General features: G+C 45.4%; 1 protein-coding gene across 2 annotated transcripts; it reads right to left on the reverse strand.

Annotated features, from left to right (window-relative positions):
* Nucleotides 1–9,044: 9,044 nt before the first annotated feature.
* On the reverse strand, nucleotides 9,045–11,241 carry MRFAP1 (Morf4 family associated protein 1). Of its 2 annotated transcripts, XM_043906120.1 has the most exons (3): nucleotides 11,093–11,241; nucleotides 10,542–10,975; nucleotides 9,045–10,085 (listed from the first exon to the last, which is right to left on the reverse strand). In XM_043906120.1, the coding sequence occupies exon 2, from the start codon at nucleotides 10,936–10,938 to the stop codon at nucleotides 10,555–10,557; it is 384 nt and encodes a 127-aa protein (XP_043762055.1). In that variant the 5' UTR covers nucleotides 10,939–10,975; nucleotides 11,093–11,241; the 3' UTR covers nucleotides 9,045–10,085; nucleotides 10,542–10,554. The 2 variants fall into 2 exon arrangements, with proteins under 2 accessions (XP_043762055.1, XP_043762054.1); XM_043906119.1 differs by having other exon boundaries at nucleotides 10,542–11,120.
* Between the last annotated feature and the right edge of the window lie 5,104 nt (nucleotides 11,242–16,345).

Genomic DNA, 16,345 nt, shown 5'->3' on the forward strand with positions numbered 1-16,345 from the left:
GGGCTCAGCAGCTACGCCTCCCGGCCTCTAGAGCACGGGTTCAAACCCGCGGTGCACTGGCTTAGTTGCTTCAAAGCCTGTGGGATCTTCCCGGATCACAGACAGAACCTGAGTCTCCTGCATTGGCAGGCAGATTCTTCGCCACTGAGCCACCAGAGAAGCCCCAATTTCTATTATTTTAAGTCACTCAGTTTGTGGCAATTATGGTGTCCAAAGGAAAATAATACATTGTTAAAATTTTTTTTTAAAATAAGCAAATGGGACCTTATCAAATTTAAAAGGTTTTTCACAGCAAAGGAAACCATAAGCAAAATGAAAAGGCAACTTACAGACTGGGAGAAAATATTTGCAAATGAAGTGGCTGTCAGGGATTGATTTCCAAAATATACGAATAGTTCATGCAGCTCAATATAAAAAAACAACCCAATCAAACATGGGTAGAAGACATAGACATTTCTGCAAAGGAGACATACAGGTGGCCGACAGGTACATGAAAAGATGCTCAACATCCCTAATTGCTGGAGAAATGCAAATCAAAACTACAATGAGGTATCACTTTATGCCAGTCAGAATGGCCATAATCTAAAGATCTGTAAACAATAAATGCTGGGGAGGGGCTAGAGATAAGGGAAAACTTCTACATTGTTAGCAGGAATGTAAATTGGTGCAGCCACTATGGAAAACAGTATGGAGCTTCCTTAAAAAACTAAAAGTAGAGTTAACATATGGTCCAGCAACCCCATTCCTGGCATACATTAATAGACAACTCTAATTTAAAAAGATACATGTAACCCCAATGCTCATGGAAGCACTATTTACAACAGCCAGGACATAGACGCAACCTAAATGTCCAACAACAGATGGAGGGATAAAAGAGTTGTGGTACAATATGCAAAATAGCCAACGGGAACTTGCTCAGAAAACTCAAACAGGGGCTCTGTGTCAACCTAGAGGGGTGGGGTGGGGAGGGAGATGGGAGGGAGGCTCAAAAGGGAGGGGGCATATGTGCACCTATGGTTGATTCATGCTGAGGTTTGACAGAAAACAGCAACATTCTATAAAGCAATTATCCTTCAGTTAAAAAAAAAGAAAGAAAAGAGAAAACCCAAAAGATGTGGTACCTATATACAACGAAAGATGACTCAGCTATAAAAAATAGAGGAATAATGCCATTTGCAGCAACATGGTTGCAACTAGAGATGATCATACTGAGTGAAGCAAATCAGACAGAGAAAGACAAATATCAAGTGATATCACTTATCTAAAAAATAATATAACTGCATTTATTTATGACACAGAGAAAGACTCATAGACCAAAGGGAAAATGTGGGGAGAGGGGAGGGATAAATTAGGAGTGTGGGATTAACAGATACACACCACTACCTATAAAATATGTAAACAATAAGGATATACTGTATAGTACAAGGAACTATTTTTAATAACTTATACTGGAAAAGAATCTGAAAAAATTATATATAACTGAATCACTTTGCTGTACATCTGAAGTATTATGAATCAATTATACTTGAATAAAAACTTAAAAAAAGTGTTTTTTGGGTTCTTTTTACAAACAATTCCTTTCAGAAAATATATTTCTTTGGAGAATTCCCTGGCTGTCCAGTAGTTATGACTCCACAGTTTTCATTGCTGAGGGCCTGCATTCAAGATCCCACAAGCCATGCAGTGTGGCCAAAAAGAAAAGAAAAGAATATTTTCTCATTGTTCCTGGTGAATAGAAACACTACTTACTTTTAGGTATTGATTTAGTTTCTGGAAAACTTGAAAACTTGCTACTTGCTAAGTACTAAACTCTACTACTAATGCTGATAATTTATCTTTAGACTCTTTCAAATCTGTGATGTCTTAAAAACATTTCATCAGATTGTAATGATAATAGCTGTGGTGGTTTTAATGTGTCCACAAATTCCTTGCTATTTCCCTTGTTGAGTGGTGGAACTTTTTTTTTCTGGCCTTGCCATGCAGCTTGTGGGATCTTAGTTCCCTGACCAGCGATTGAACCCCGGCCCACAGTAATGGAAGCACTGAGTCCTAACCATTGGACCACAAGGGAATTCCTCAGAGGTGAAACTTGATTCCCCTTTCCTTGGAATGTGGTTCTGGCCTGTTGCTGACAGAGCAAAGCAGAACCGATGGTATATTTCACTTGTGATATTGAGTTGTCTAAAGACTGCAGCTCTTGGGGAATTGCCTGGCAGTCCAGGGGTTAGGACTCTGCCCTCTGACTGCTCAGGTGTTGTTGCTGTTCTGTCGCTAAGACCTGTTTGATTCTTTGTGACCCCATGGACTGCAGCACGCCAGGCTCCCCTGTCCTTCACCATCTCCTGGAGTTTACTCATATTCACGTCCACTGAGTTGATGATGCCATCCAACCGTGTCATCCATCCTCCTTCTCCTCCTGCCCTCAATCTTTCCCAGCATCAGGATCTTTTCCAATGAATTGGCTCTTCGCATCAGGTGGACAAAGGATTGGAGCTTCAGCATCAGCATCAGTCCTTCTAATGAATATTCAGGGTTGATTTCCTTTAGGATGGACTGGTTTGATCTCCTTGGGTTCCATCCCTGATTGGGGAACTAAGATCCCAGGAGTTCCTGAGGTGCTGTTACAAAAAAAAAAAAAAAAAAGACTGCAACTTTCACCTGGGCTTTCTCCATGTCTCTCGGATCACACCCTTTGGGGGAAACCTGCTGCCTCAGAGTTGGTAAAAGACCACTGATTACAAGTTCCATTCAGAAAAGGGAAGAACGGTCAGCACACAGCCACCAGAGTCCACAGGCGGAGGGCAAAGCCCGGCTCAGCCATCAAGCGCCCCCTGCTTTGCTGTGTAAGAGGGCCTATGCAGGGAGGCTCTTCCTTGTCTCTCACCTTCTCAGGCCACAGATGAAATATGCCGTGGGGAGTGCACCCTTTTGGCGCTAATGTAGCTTTGGAAGCCTGCTGCTTGCCACTACAAGTGCCAGACTCAGGAGTTCCTCCAGGGTTTAGCACACCTGGTCTGGAATTTCTTTGGCGATGTCATTTCTTCAATACCCAGGGATACTTCCTGTTTACTTCTGGTCAGGTCAATTCTAATGGGAAGGTAATCACAGACAAAAATCTCATGAAGACTCCTGGGTTTTGTTCAGTGGTCTCTGTGCCCTGTCCCTCCCAACTCTTTCAGCCCCGTGATGTCCGAGTGAAGCAGTGGCTTCGATAGGAAGGTGACAGTTATCCTTTGGTCTTTGTTGCTTGGCTGGCATTCACCATCTGGGGAAGCACCTTTAAGGGAGACACTTGAAACAAAATCTTGGGGCCTTGGTCTCATCTCATTGGGAAGACAACTTCTGGAGCCATCTCTTATAGCTGTTTCAGGTTGGGGTGCAGCAATCCTTGCCATTGTCCACCCCAAATGACAGTGGTGGTGGCCTCCTAGACCTCCTTCAAGGCAGCTACTCAGAAAGCACAGTTGGGTGTCAACCTTCAGCCACAGTTTCTTTTGCTCCACCATACTGTTCATGGGGTTTCCCCGGTGGCTCAGTGGTAAAGAATCCACCTGCCAAGCAGGAGACTCAAGTTCGATCCCTGGGCTGGGAAGATTCCTGGAGGAGGAAGTGACAACCCATTCCATTATTATTATTTTCTTTAACTTTTAAAACATTTTATTTATTTTTAATTGGAGGATAATTGGGGCTTCCATGGTGGCTCAGATGGTAAGGAATCTGCCTGCAGTACAGGAGACTGGGGTTCAATTCCTGGGTTGGAAAGATCCCCTGGAGAAAGGAATGGCTACCCACTCCAATATTGCTGCCTGGAGAACCCCACGGACAGAGGAACCTGGCTACAGTCCATGAGGTCACAAAGAGTCAGACCTGACTGAGCAACTAACACTTTTACTTTCTGCTTTACCATAATCTGTTGGCTTCTGCCATACATCAACATGCATCAGCCACAGGTGTAGGTATGTCCGCTCCCTCTTGAACCTCCCTCCTACTTCCCACCCCAACCCACGCCAGTATTCTTGCCTGGGAAATCCCATGGACAGAAGAGCCTGGCAGGTTACAGTCCATGGGGTCCCAAAGAGTGGGGCCTGACTTAGTGACTAAACAGCAACAATAGTGTTCACACCAAGGGCAGACCCTCCTCCCTCAGGGAGACGGAGTTCAGGACTGCCTGTTACCCTGTTTCTCCCGTGGATGATGCAAGTAGATGTCAGCCTCGGGTGCTATTCTTCTGACAAGTTTCCCATAAAGCTCTCCTCCTCCAAACCCTCTCCTGGGCTTGTTGGAGCTGTGCCTGGCTCACCCACCCCCATCTTGCCCCTGGCTGGACTGTCCATGGAGAAATATGCCAACTTTGTGCTCAGGCCTGTGGAGGGAAAGCTGCTCAGTTCCCTGTGTTCCTAGTGCGTGCTCCTCCCCTCCTTCCCCAGCAGTGGAAGACACTGCTGCTATCTTCCCTCTTGTCTAATGGGACAGACATGCCTTTGGAGTGTGCTTGCTGCTCATCTGAGAGTCCTCTTCCTTTGTCATCCTCCAAGCCCCCTCCCCCACTGCACTGGATCCCCCACTCACTGCAGGTTTCCCACCTGGCTCCTGGCCCTCGTCCCCACCCCATACCCTGCCACCATCATCCTAGCTGAGTTCCGTGCTCACACGGCCACCATCCCACACGTGGGGCCCCAGGTCCTCAGTCTCTTCGTATCCAATAAGCAGTTCCCACTAGCTCAGGGCATTGTAAAAAAAAAAAAAAAAAAAATATATATATATATATATATATATATATATATATATATATATCTTTCTCTTTCTTCCCTTTGTAGCTGTTTGCTCTACTCTGCCCTCTAATGACCCCAAGGCAAATCTATCCTCCCACTTGCAGGCAGCAGATAAACATATTTTCACCATCTTCCAAAAACAAGCAGGGATTTGTTATCTGCTTAACTCTGTGGCCAGAAAAATCTAAGTTCAAACAGGGCTTGTTTCTGCCGCTCACTCCTAAGCATGACTTAAGTCTTGTTACTGCCCCCAAACCTGCTTAGTACCTGCTCAGTCCTCTTTTCTGATCACAACCCCATCCTTTCCACCATTTTCACTATAGTCTCTAGCACCGTTTTACTGTATTTATTTGACTGCGTTGGGTCTTAGTTGGGACACTTGGGATCTTGGTTGCCTCAGGCAGGATATTTCGTTGTGGTGCATGGACTCTAGTTGTGGTGCAAGGACTCAGTGGTTGCGGTGAGCAGGCACTTGGGATTTCAGTTCCCTGACCAGAGATCGAACCCATGTCCCCTGCACTGCAAGGCAGATTCTTAATCACTGGACCACCAGGGAAGTCCCCACTAGCACCCTTTTTAGACCCCACAGGCCCTCAGCTGACTTGAACAGCTTTCTCCCCTGCTCATCCACTTGGTGTGCATGGCCATGGTTGAAACAACACCCTTGTCGTAACCCCAACCTCTTACTCCTCTTTTCTTCTTTTGCCCTTCACTCCTCTCTGTTGAAAAATGCAGCCCTTGATTGATTGGGTATTGGAACCATCACCAGTGGGGCTCCTGGAAAGCCCAAAGCTTGGGGGGAGTCCAGTCTCAGCTGTTACATGTGGTAGAGAAACTTTCTTTGAAGAGTCAAGGAATATGGATGAGTCTGGGAATAACGGAATGGAGGATTTTATGAGTCACGGAGAGCTTGAAGGAAGAAGGAATGGGGATATAAATCAAGAGAAAAGAACTACAGAGAAAGGGAAATAGAAGGGATCATGGGTGGGGCTTACTTCCAGCAGCAGCAGAAGCAAGCCCTGTTTGGACTTGGATTTTTCTGGCCACAGCATTAAGCAGATAACAAATCCCCACTTGTTTCTGGAAGTGGGGATAAACTCATGTTTATCTGCTGCCTTGAAGGGGGAGGATGGATTTTCCTTGAGAGAAGAGAGGAGAGAGCAGAGGAGAGAAAACAGCTACAAAGGAAAGAAAGAGAAAGATAATTTTTTTTTTGTACAATGCCCTGAGCTAGTGGGAGATGTGAGGATAAGTGAATATACAGGCCTCAGAGAGAAGGACAAGGCTTTCATCAAAACACAGGAAAGGAAAAGAATGAAAATATCAGTCATCTCAGTCTAGAGTGTGTCATCCTAACAATTTCCAAATCTCAGTGGTTTAAAACAAGCAAAGTTTTTCCTTGTTTGTGCGACATGTTCATCATTGGTCAGCAAGGAACACAGGCCGGCAGTCAACCACCATCTGGAAAGTTGTGTCCCTGAGCCAGAAGAAAGAGCTCTGGAGGGTCTCATGTTGGAGAATGTGGCTTGGATGTTTCCCTCACAACTCTCTCTCTCTCTCTCTCTCTCAGACACACACACACACACACACACACACACACACAGCACTACCATAACTGCCAGGGGCCAGATGCATGCAAGGTGAAGAATTGGAATTTATTTGAACAGTACTCAGGACCTCTATGGTATTTTTATCTCAGATGAGCTTTATGCCAAAGAATTGATGTTTTCTCTTTGTGGTGCTGGAGAAGACTCTTGAGAGTCCCTCGGACAACAAGGAGATCAAAACAGTCAATCCTAAAGGAAATCAACCCTGAATATTTATTGGAAGGACTGATGCTGAAGCTGAAACTCCAATACTTTGGCCACCTGATGTGAAGAGCCGATTCACTGGAAAAGACCCTGCTGTCGGGAAAGGGTGAGGGTAAAAGGAGAAGAGGGCAGCAGAGGATGAGATAGCATCACTGACTCAATGAACATGAATCTGAACAAACTCTGGGAGACAGTGGAGGACAGGGGATCTTGGAGTGCTGCTGTCCATGGGGTCGCGGAGTTGGACATGACTGAGCAATTGAACAACAAAAAGAATTCACACAGAAACCCAGGGCTGGAAACCTCAGAGACAAGCCAATACTTGCCCAAGATCACAGAGAGTGGCAGTGGGCCACTGGGAGCCAGGTCTCCTGTCCTCCAGCCCCTGGATTCTGAGCTTTTATTTTTGGCAAGGTTAGAAACACTTGACTCACCTCCCTTCACCTGGAGTCAGATTTTCACTCATGCTCCCCACACACCCTGCCTCAGAGTTGAATGTGTCCTTGGCTATTGCCAGTACTTCTGTTGTGTCCACTAGAATTAAATTTTCTTTCTTCCCCGGGGCCATCTCAGCTGATGAAACCAGATGTCAAAGCCTCTGTAGCATGACTTTTTGATCTCCCTAGCCTGATTGTGATCAAGTAGGACCAGTAGACTTTGAACATTCTGCACCTCTCATCAGATGTTCTGTTACGAAATACCATGTTTATCTCCTCCTGAATGCTTCTCCAGACCTCCATGTTCCCACAGCTGTCATGCTTCTTTCTGTAATAGCACTTTGATAAAAAAGATCACTTTTCACATCTGAGCAAAGATAGGTCCTAGCTTCAGGGGTCTTCTAGCAGAAACCTGTTCAAGGACCCCAACAAGCCTTTTTGCACAGCTGTCCATGACCTACCTCTGAACAGCCTGGGGCCCAGGAGGGACATATGGATCCATGGTAAAAATTCTGGCAACCCTAGTTAGACTTAATCTAACATACAGCCCTATCAAGACTGCCTCTCAGGATGGCTTCTTACCATTCTTTGCTTAGAAAAAGCAAGATTGAATTGCTCCAGTTGCTAGCAAGCCAGGACTGATTTCAGCAAACAGAGAAATTGGGGGGGGAATTATTGGCTGCACTGTAACTGTTAGTGAAATCACAAGAAAGATGAAGTAAGGAGTGAAAATAATCTAGGACAATTCTCAAACTTCTGGGTATGTAAGAAACCACCTCTGACTTCATAGTTCAGTGAATAAAATTCAGTCTTTAAAAAAAAAATGTCAGCCTGGACGTTGGCTAGGGTTAACTCCCAAACTATAGTTTTAGGTGGAAAAAAAAATCAAAGGAGTCATAGATCAGTGTGCTCCTATTTATGCAAAATAAAAAGGTTGGAGAGAGCTATATATGTGTATGTTCAGACACACACATTTGGAAAGCTATACAAGGCTGGGAAAGACTGAAGGCAGAAGGGGATGACAGAGGATGAGATGGTTGGATGGTATCACTGACTCAATGGACATGCGTTTGAGCAAGCTCTGGGATTTGGTGGACAGAGAAGCCTGGCGTGCTGCAGTCCATGGGGTTGCAAAGAGTCAGACATGACTGAGCGACTGAACTGAACTGAATTGACTGATAAAAGACACTGGTGAATGGTCATCTTCGAGGGGGACTGGGAAGTTAAGGAGAGGGTCACTTTTCTTCTGAATTCTGTTCCATTTATATCACCTCCTTTAAAAATAAGTCACCAAATGCAATGTGATGTCCTGGCAGAAAAAAAGTGTTACTGGGAAACCAGTCAAATTAGAAGAAGGGGTCGTCTAGTTAGTAGTAACTGTACAGCATTCATGTCCTAGTTTCGGCAAATGTACCAAATACAGCTTTTTGGGGGGCTCTTTTTCCTGGTTCTTTACTCATCATGACCACGCTTCCCCACTCCTAGAACTCTGGCTTTTTCTCATGCTATTTCCTGTGTGTCGGATGTTCTCATTCTCTCCTGCTCAGAAGCTGCACCGATCCTTCAAGGCCAAATTCACCAGTTACTTGTTCTGAAGTGCTTTCCTCGCCTTCCTTCCCTCAGTGCTCTAAGGCACCGAATCTGGCTGTGACACTTGGTTTACTGTCTTTTCATACTTGCCATCAACTGGATTCCTCGGGAATTGGACTTTAAGGTGAAGACTGGAGTGCATTTAAGTTCTGCAGGATGCAGAATCGTGGGTGCTGAGGGTTAGAGGGCCGACAGTGCTGTCATCTAACAAGGACCTTGAGTAGCCCTGGATTTGGGCCTGTGGGAAGGTGGGGGTCCTAGAACCACCCCCTCCACCCCCTAGAGTGACAACTGCACTCTTCTCAGTCACATGCAGCAACGAACCTTCCCTACGAACCAGGCTTACTGAGAGCCTCAAAAACCGTAAGCAATGATAACATGAAATTTCATTCTTAAAGAAACAAAACTTATTAGTCAATAAAATCTTGCAAGTCTTTTGTCTTTCCAAGCAAATGAATACTTTTATTAACATGGTAAATTTTTTTTTTTAAACACACGGTAGGGTTTTTGACCTCAAATGCTTGTCAGGTCTGCTATTGAAATGAACTTACAGCTAGACAATTTACGAATCTTGAAGATACCTAGTCCCTGTCCAGTTTAGGGTCCAAAACAGCCCTTGCTTTTCTTCTCCAGACCTTTAAGAGCCTTTGCAAATATCACTTTCATTTCATGTCCAGAACCCCCTGAAATGTATCAGGGTATCACAACCATTACATAGAATATGGAGACCTAGCTTGTGTCCTATTCTAGGTTCCGTGTCATATAAAGCTGAGTTACCTTTTTCAAACGAGCTGACCAGACAGGTTACATTGGACAGTGTGCCGCATAAAATTTAAAACTTTGAACAAAATACATTTCTCCTCCTTTGGTCTCACACATAAATCAAAGTCCCCAAACAATAATATCATCCTCCAGCCCTTCTTCTGGTTCATCAGTCCCAGCCAGATCAGCTCCAGTCATAGTCCCAGTTGAAGTCTGGTCCCTTCTTCAGCTTCTTTAGCGATCACTGCATGGAGTCATCTTCCAGAAATAATGTAGTTCCTTCAGGACCTTCAGAGCTGGAGAACCCCAACTCTGAGTCTCATTTGTCACACACAGACCCAAAGTTCCAGGGAGCTATCAGGTCACACAAGAAAGATCAAAGCACCTCAAAACTTAGGAACAACGAAAGCCCAGGAACAAATGTGGCTGCTGCAAGAGCTTACAATCTAGGCCCTAACTCTTGTGAGTGCATTTTCCAAATAAAAGTTACCTCCCCAAACAAAAACATTTAACAGTCAAAACTGAAATTGAGGTCATTAACCACAGACCATAGCAGAAACGTAGTGTAAGTGAGAACAGAGTGTAGACAGAAGGCGGGGTGGGGGGGGGGGGAGGGGGGAGAAAGAAAGAGAAAACAAAAGGCTCTCTGGTTTCAGCTTCTCCAGGGTGTCAGCCAATCTCCATCAGTTGACCAGAATCCATTGGCTGTAAACCTAAAGTGAAAGTGGGAGAAGCTCATCATTAACAGGTCAGTCTGGAGTGGAAAAAAAAAACAACCCAGTAACATTACGAATTCAGCCTCGCAGGAAACCATCTCTTCCGGAGGCTCCTTCCAGCAAAATCTGGGACCGTCCAATAACGGCCTTCTCTCTGCTATTTCTGTTATTTCTATCCCCCTCTGCTTAATGGCCTATATTGTGATTTTTGTTGTTTATTATCCTAGTAGTTACCCTAATGACCGCGATTTTAGCTTTCAATCACTTACTAAGTCAAAACCAACCAACCGGCTTTCCCCCTAATTGCCAGTTTAAGAGTAAACAAACGGTACGCCCTAACACCTCCTCACGTAAGAACTTGAGTAGGATTCTATTTTCCTCTCCCAACTCCCACCCGCCGGGCATCCCCTGTAAACAAACGTCCCAGAGGCCGACCCCCACCCCCGGGCTTACCGCCGACCCTCCTTCAGGACGACTCGCTCTTCTCTATCCGCCGCACCAGCTCCACCAGCATCTCTGCCATCTTCGCGATCTCCTTGGCCTTCTCCTCCGCCTTCTCGCACCTTTTGGTCCCCCGGCCCTCGACTCCGTCGTCCGGATTCTGCAGATGGTTGAGCGCGCTCTCCTCCGAGGCCTCCACCTGCGTCTTTATCTGGATGAGCATATTGTCCATCTCCCACAGCTTGCTCCGGTTCCGCAGGTAGGCCCGCCCGTGCTCGCGGGACAGCGCCGCGATGTCCTCGCGCATCTCGTTGATGACCGGCAGCAGGAACTGTTCGAAGTCCTCCTCAGGCTCCAGCACCTCCACCTCCTCCGGCTCCGCCAGCTCCACGATGTCCAAGGGCCGCATCTTCCCCGCTCTTCCCGAACCACAGGACGCGAGGCGGCTGCAGAGAGAGAATGGAGACCCGCGGGGCTTACCAACACACTTCAAGAATATTCTTTAAAACTTTCACCCCCTTTAAACTTTTCGCCTCACAGAAGCCACGGAAGAAGCGACTTACGAGCAGAGAAGCGGAGGACAAAATGGAGGCTCAGCCGTCAACCAGCGCCCTGAGTGTTGCTGCCCCTTTCACGACACCGCCGTGCCTCTTTACGGCCGTGCCGCTGGGGGAACTAGCTGCGGGCTCGCGCACGTCAGTAGAGGGCGACGCAATCCGCTTTAGCGCGGCCGCAAGCGCGCACGCCCAAGCTCTCTCTCCAGCTTCGCCTCCCGGCTGCGTCCTTCTGTCACACACGCACGCGCAGATGCGCACGCACGACTCCCTTCTCTCCCTCCCCCATCACCGCCCCCCCCCCCCCCCCCCGTGCCTCCCGCCGCTGCTAACCCACGCAACGTGCACGTGCGCTCTCGTCTTCTCCCCGCCATTACCCTCGTGCTGCGCTCGCCTCCGCAACCCACGCAGGGGCAGGCAACACTCCCTCTTGGCTCGCTCCGTTTTCATCCCCAAACCTCCATCCGGCTGCTACGCTGGCTTTGGGCCTGGGTCCAAAGTGTGTCTCCTGAAGGACTTTGTGTGTGTGTGTGTGTGTGTGTGTGTGTGTGTGTGGTTGTTATTGTTTAGTCCATATATTGTATTCAACTCTTTCGTGACCCCCCACATTGGACTGTAGCCCGCCAGGCTCCTCTGTCCATGGGATTCTCCAGGCAAGAATACTGGAGTGGGTTGCGATTCCCTTCTCCAGAGGATCCTCCTGACCTGGGGCTTGAAACCCGGTCTCCTGCATTGCAGGCCGATTCTTTACTGTCTGAGCCACCAGGAAGCCCCTTTTATTCATAATTGCTAAAATTTGGAAGCGACCAAGATAGCCTTCAAAAGGTGGTTGGAAAAGTGTGGTACCTCCAGAGGCATTTAAGTTCAGTTCAGTCGCTCAGTCGTGTCAGACCCTTTATGACCCCATGAACTGCAACACGCTAGGCTCTGTCCATCACCAACTCCTGGAGTTCACCCAAACCCATGTCCATCGAGTCAGTGATGCCATCCAACCATCTCATCCTCTGTCGCCCTCTTCTCCTCCTGCCTTCGATCTTTCCCAGCATCAGGGTCTTTTTCCAATGAGTCAGCTCGTCACATCAGGTGGCCAAAGTATTGGAGTTTCAGATTCAGCATCAGTCCTTCCAATGAACACTCAGGACTGATTTCCTTTAGGATGGACTGGTTGGATCTCCGTGCAATCCAAGGGACTTGAATCTTCTCCAGCTCCACAGTTCAAACGCATAAATTCTTTGGCGCTCAGCTTTCTTCACAGTCCAACATGTCACATCCATACGTGACCACTGGAAAAACCATAGCCTTGACTAGATGGAGCTTTGTTGGCAAAGTAATGTCTCTGCTTTTCAATATGCTAAGTTGGTCATAACTTTCCTTCCAAGGAGTAAGCATCTTTTAATTTCATGGCTGCAATCATCATCTGCAGTGATTTTGGAGCCCAGAAAAATAAAGTCAGCCACTGTTTCCCCATCTATTTGACATGAAGTGATGGGACCAGATGCCATGATCTTTGTTTTTTGAATGTTGAGCTTTAAGCCTTTTTCACTCTCCTCTTTCACCTTCATCTAGAGGCTCTTTAGTTCGTCTTCACTTTCTGTCATAAGGGTGGTGTCATCTGCATATATGAGGTTACTGATATTTCTCCCAGCAATCTTGACTCCAGCCTGTGCTTCCTCCAGCCCAGCGTTTCTCTTGTGCTCTGCATAAAAGTTAAATAAGCAGGGTGACAATATACAGTCCTGATGTACTCCTTTTCCTATTTGGAACCAGTCTGTTGTTCCATGTCCAGTTCTAACTGTTGCTTCCTGACCTGCACATGGGTTTCTCAAGAGGCAGTTCAGGTGATCTGGTATTTCCATCTCTTTCAGAATTTTCCACAGTTTATTGTGGCCCACAGAGTTAAAGGCTTTGGCATAGTCAATAAAACAGAAATAGATGTTTTTCTGGACTCTCTTGCTTTTTTGATGATCCAGTGGATGTTGGCAATTTGATCTCTGATTCCTCTGCCTTTTCTAAAACCAGCTTGAACATGTGGAAGTCCACGGTTCATGTATTGCTGAAGCCTGGCTTGGATAATTTTAAGCATTACTTTATTTTTAAAAAATATTTAAAATTATTTATTTATTTTACTTTACAACATTGTATTGGTTTTGCTATACATTGACTTGAATCTGCCATGGGTATACATGTGTTCCCCATCCTGATCCCCCCTTCCAACTCCCTCCCCATCTCATCCTTCTGGGTCATCCCAGTGCACCAGCCCTGAGCATCCTGTATCATGCATCAAACCTGGACTGGCAATTCGTTTCACATGTGATAATTTACATGTTTCAATGTCATTCTCCTATATCATCCTACCCTTGCCCTCTCCCACAGAGTCCAAAAGACTGTTCAATACATCTGTGTCTCTCTTGCTGTCTCGCATACAGGGTTATTGTTACCATCTTTCTAAATTCCATACATATGCATTAGTATACTGTATTGGTGTTTTTCTTTCTGACTTACTTCACTCTGTATAATAGGCTCCAGTTTCATTCACCTCATTAGAACTGATTCAAATGTATTCTTTTTAATGGCTGAGTAATATTCCATTGCGTATATATACTACAGCTTTCTTATCCATTCGCCTGCTGATGGGCATCTAGGTTGCTTCCATGTCCTGGCTATTATAAACAGTGCTGCAATGAACATTGGAGTACACATGTCTCTTTCAATTCTGGTTTCCTCAGTGTGTATGCCCAGCAGTGGGATTGCTGGGTCATATGGCAGTTCTATTTCCAGTTTTTTAAGGAATCTCCACAGTGTTCTCCATAGTGGCTGTACTACTTTGCATTCCCACCAACAGTGTAAGAGGGTTCCCTTTTCTCCACACCCTCTCCAGCATTTATTGCTTGTAGGCTTTTGGATAGCAGCCATCCTGACTGGCGTGTAATGGTACCTCATTGTGGTTTTGATTTATATTTCTCTGATAATGAGTGATGTTGAGCACCTTTTCATGTGTTTGTTAGCCATCTGTATGTCTTCTTTGGAGAAATGTCTGTTTAGTTCTTTGGCCCACTTTTTGATTGGGTCTTTTATTTTTCTGGAATTGAGCTGCAGGAGTTGTTTCTATATTTTTGAGATTAATTATTTGTCTGCTGCTTCATTTGCTGTTATTTTCTCCCATGCTGAAGGTTGTCTTTTCACTTTGCTTATAGTTTCCTTTGTGCAGAAGCTTTAAATTTTAATTAGGTCCCATTTGTTTATTCTTGAAGCATTACTTTACTAGTGTATGAGATGAGTGCAATTGTGCAGTAGTTTGAGCATTCTTTTGCACTGCCTTTCTTTGGGATTGGAATGAAAACTGACCTTTTCCAGTCCTGTGGCCACTGCTGAGTTTTCCAAATTTGCTGGCATATTGAGTGTGGCACTTTCACAGCATCATCTTTCAGGATTTGAAATAGCTCAACTGGAATTCCATCACCTCCACTAGCTTTGTTCATAGTGACTTTGCTACTTCACATTCCAGGATGTTTGGCTCTAGGTGAGTGATCACACCATGGTGATTATCTCATTCTGCACTAAATGGAAATGAACTATCCGTGGAGGAAATGCAATTACACATCACAAAGTAAGGAAGCCAATCTGAAAAGGCTACATACTGTGTGATTCCAACTATATGACATTCTGGAAAGAAAGCAATGGAGACAGTAAAAAGAGCATTAGCTGTCAGGGGCTTGGAGTCCAGGGTAAGGAATAGGTGCAGCGCAGAGGAGTTTTTAGGGCAGTGGGAAAGGAAAATGAGAAAATTTATTCTGTGGGAAAATGGAAAATGAGAAAAATGATGAAGTAAAATATAAACAGAAGAGAGAAGAAGTAAAGGCCAATCAGTGAGCATGCTGACTTTCCTTAAAAGATAGAATTTGGCATTTGGAGTCAAACTTAAAGTCCAGGTGTGTGTTATTTACAAGAATCACACCAATGATGAAATGCAATGAAAGTATAAAAATGAAGGAATAAAGTAAAATTGAAGCTCCAAAGTGTGAAAGAGAAACAAAGGACATTGTGCACTGATAAAAGGTGTCTTGTGGCTCAGATGGTAAAGAATCTGCCTGCAATGCAGGAGACCCAGGTTTGATCCCTGGATTGGGAAAATACCCTGAAGAATGGAATGGCTACCCATTCCAGTATTCTTGCCTGGAGAATTCCATGGACAGAGGAACCAGCTACAGCCCGTGGGGTCTCAAAGAGTTGGACATCACTGAGGTACTAACACTTTCACTTTCACTCTATATTTCAGTCATCTACCGCTGTGTTGTAAAGACTCCAAAACACGATGGCCTAGAACCCTAAGGATCACTTGTCAAAATTCTGGAATTCAGGAATCTGGGCAGGGCTCGCTGGTTGCTTCTTCTGTTTCTTGTAGTGTTGCCTGGAGCCACTTCCTCAGCTGCATTGTCGTGCTGGCTGGATGGGCCAGGAGGCCCCCAAAGGTCTCACTGGTTTCTCTGATTACAGTGGTGAGGTTTTATAGGCAGCCTTTGGATGTCACAGAAGCTGGGAAAGGTCTCTGGCTGTGGAGTGTGGAGGGGAAGAATGTATTTTGGTAGAGAGCTGACCATCTTTGCCACAACAAAAGCATCTTCATCTTGTTTAATATTGGAATGGGTTGCCGTGCCCTCTTCCAGGGGATCTTCCCAACCCAGGGATTGAACCCAGGTCTCCTGCGTTGCAGGCAGATTCTTTAATGTCTGAGCCACTAGGGAAGCCCAAGAATACTGTACTGGGTAGTATATACCTTCTCCAGGGGATCTTCCTGATGCAGAGATTGAACCGGGGTCTCCTGCATTGCAGGCGGATTCTTTACTGCTGAGCTACTGGGGGAGCCCAGTTCATACCGTGGAGGGGAAGAATGGACTTTGCTAGAGAGCTGACCATCTTTGCCACAACCAAAGCATCTCCATCTTGTTTAAGTTGGTTTGTGTTAGGCCTGTGTGGTCTGGGTTATGTGAAAAAACCTGTTAGAGGTAAGGTGTGAATTTGGACAATTTTTCTTCTTTTTTCACTTTGACATTGATTATTTTTCACATATTTGTACTTTGAAACATTTTAAATATTTTTATGTGACAATGACATGTACGTAAATATGTAATATATGTCATATATTTATATAGGGACTACTTTATTACATATATTTGTATATTTACTATAATATGAACTTTTAAAGGACATGCGGATGTAAACATCAACCAGGTCAGGAAGAAATCATGCCAACAGTCCCAGACA

Source organism: Cervus elaphus, chromosome 6, assembly GCF_910594005.1.
Source record: "Cervus elaphus chromosome 6, mCerEla1.1, whole genome shotgun sequence".
Lineage (NCBI taxonomy): Eukaryota > Metazoa > Chordata > Mammalia > Artiodactyla > Cervidae > Cervus > Cervus elaphus.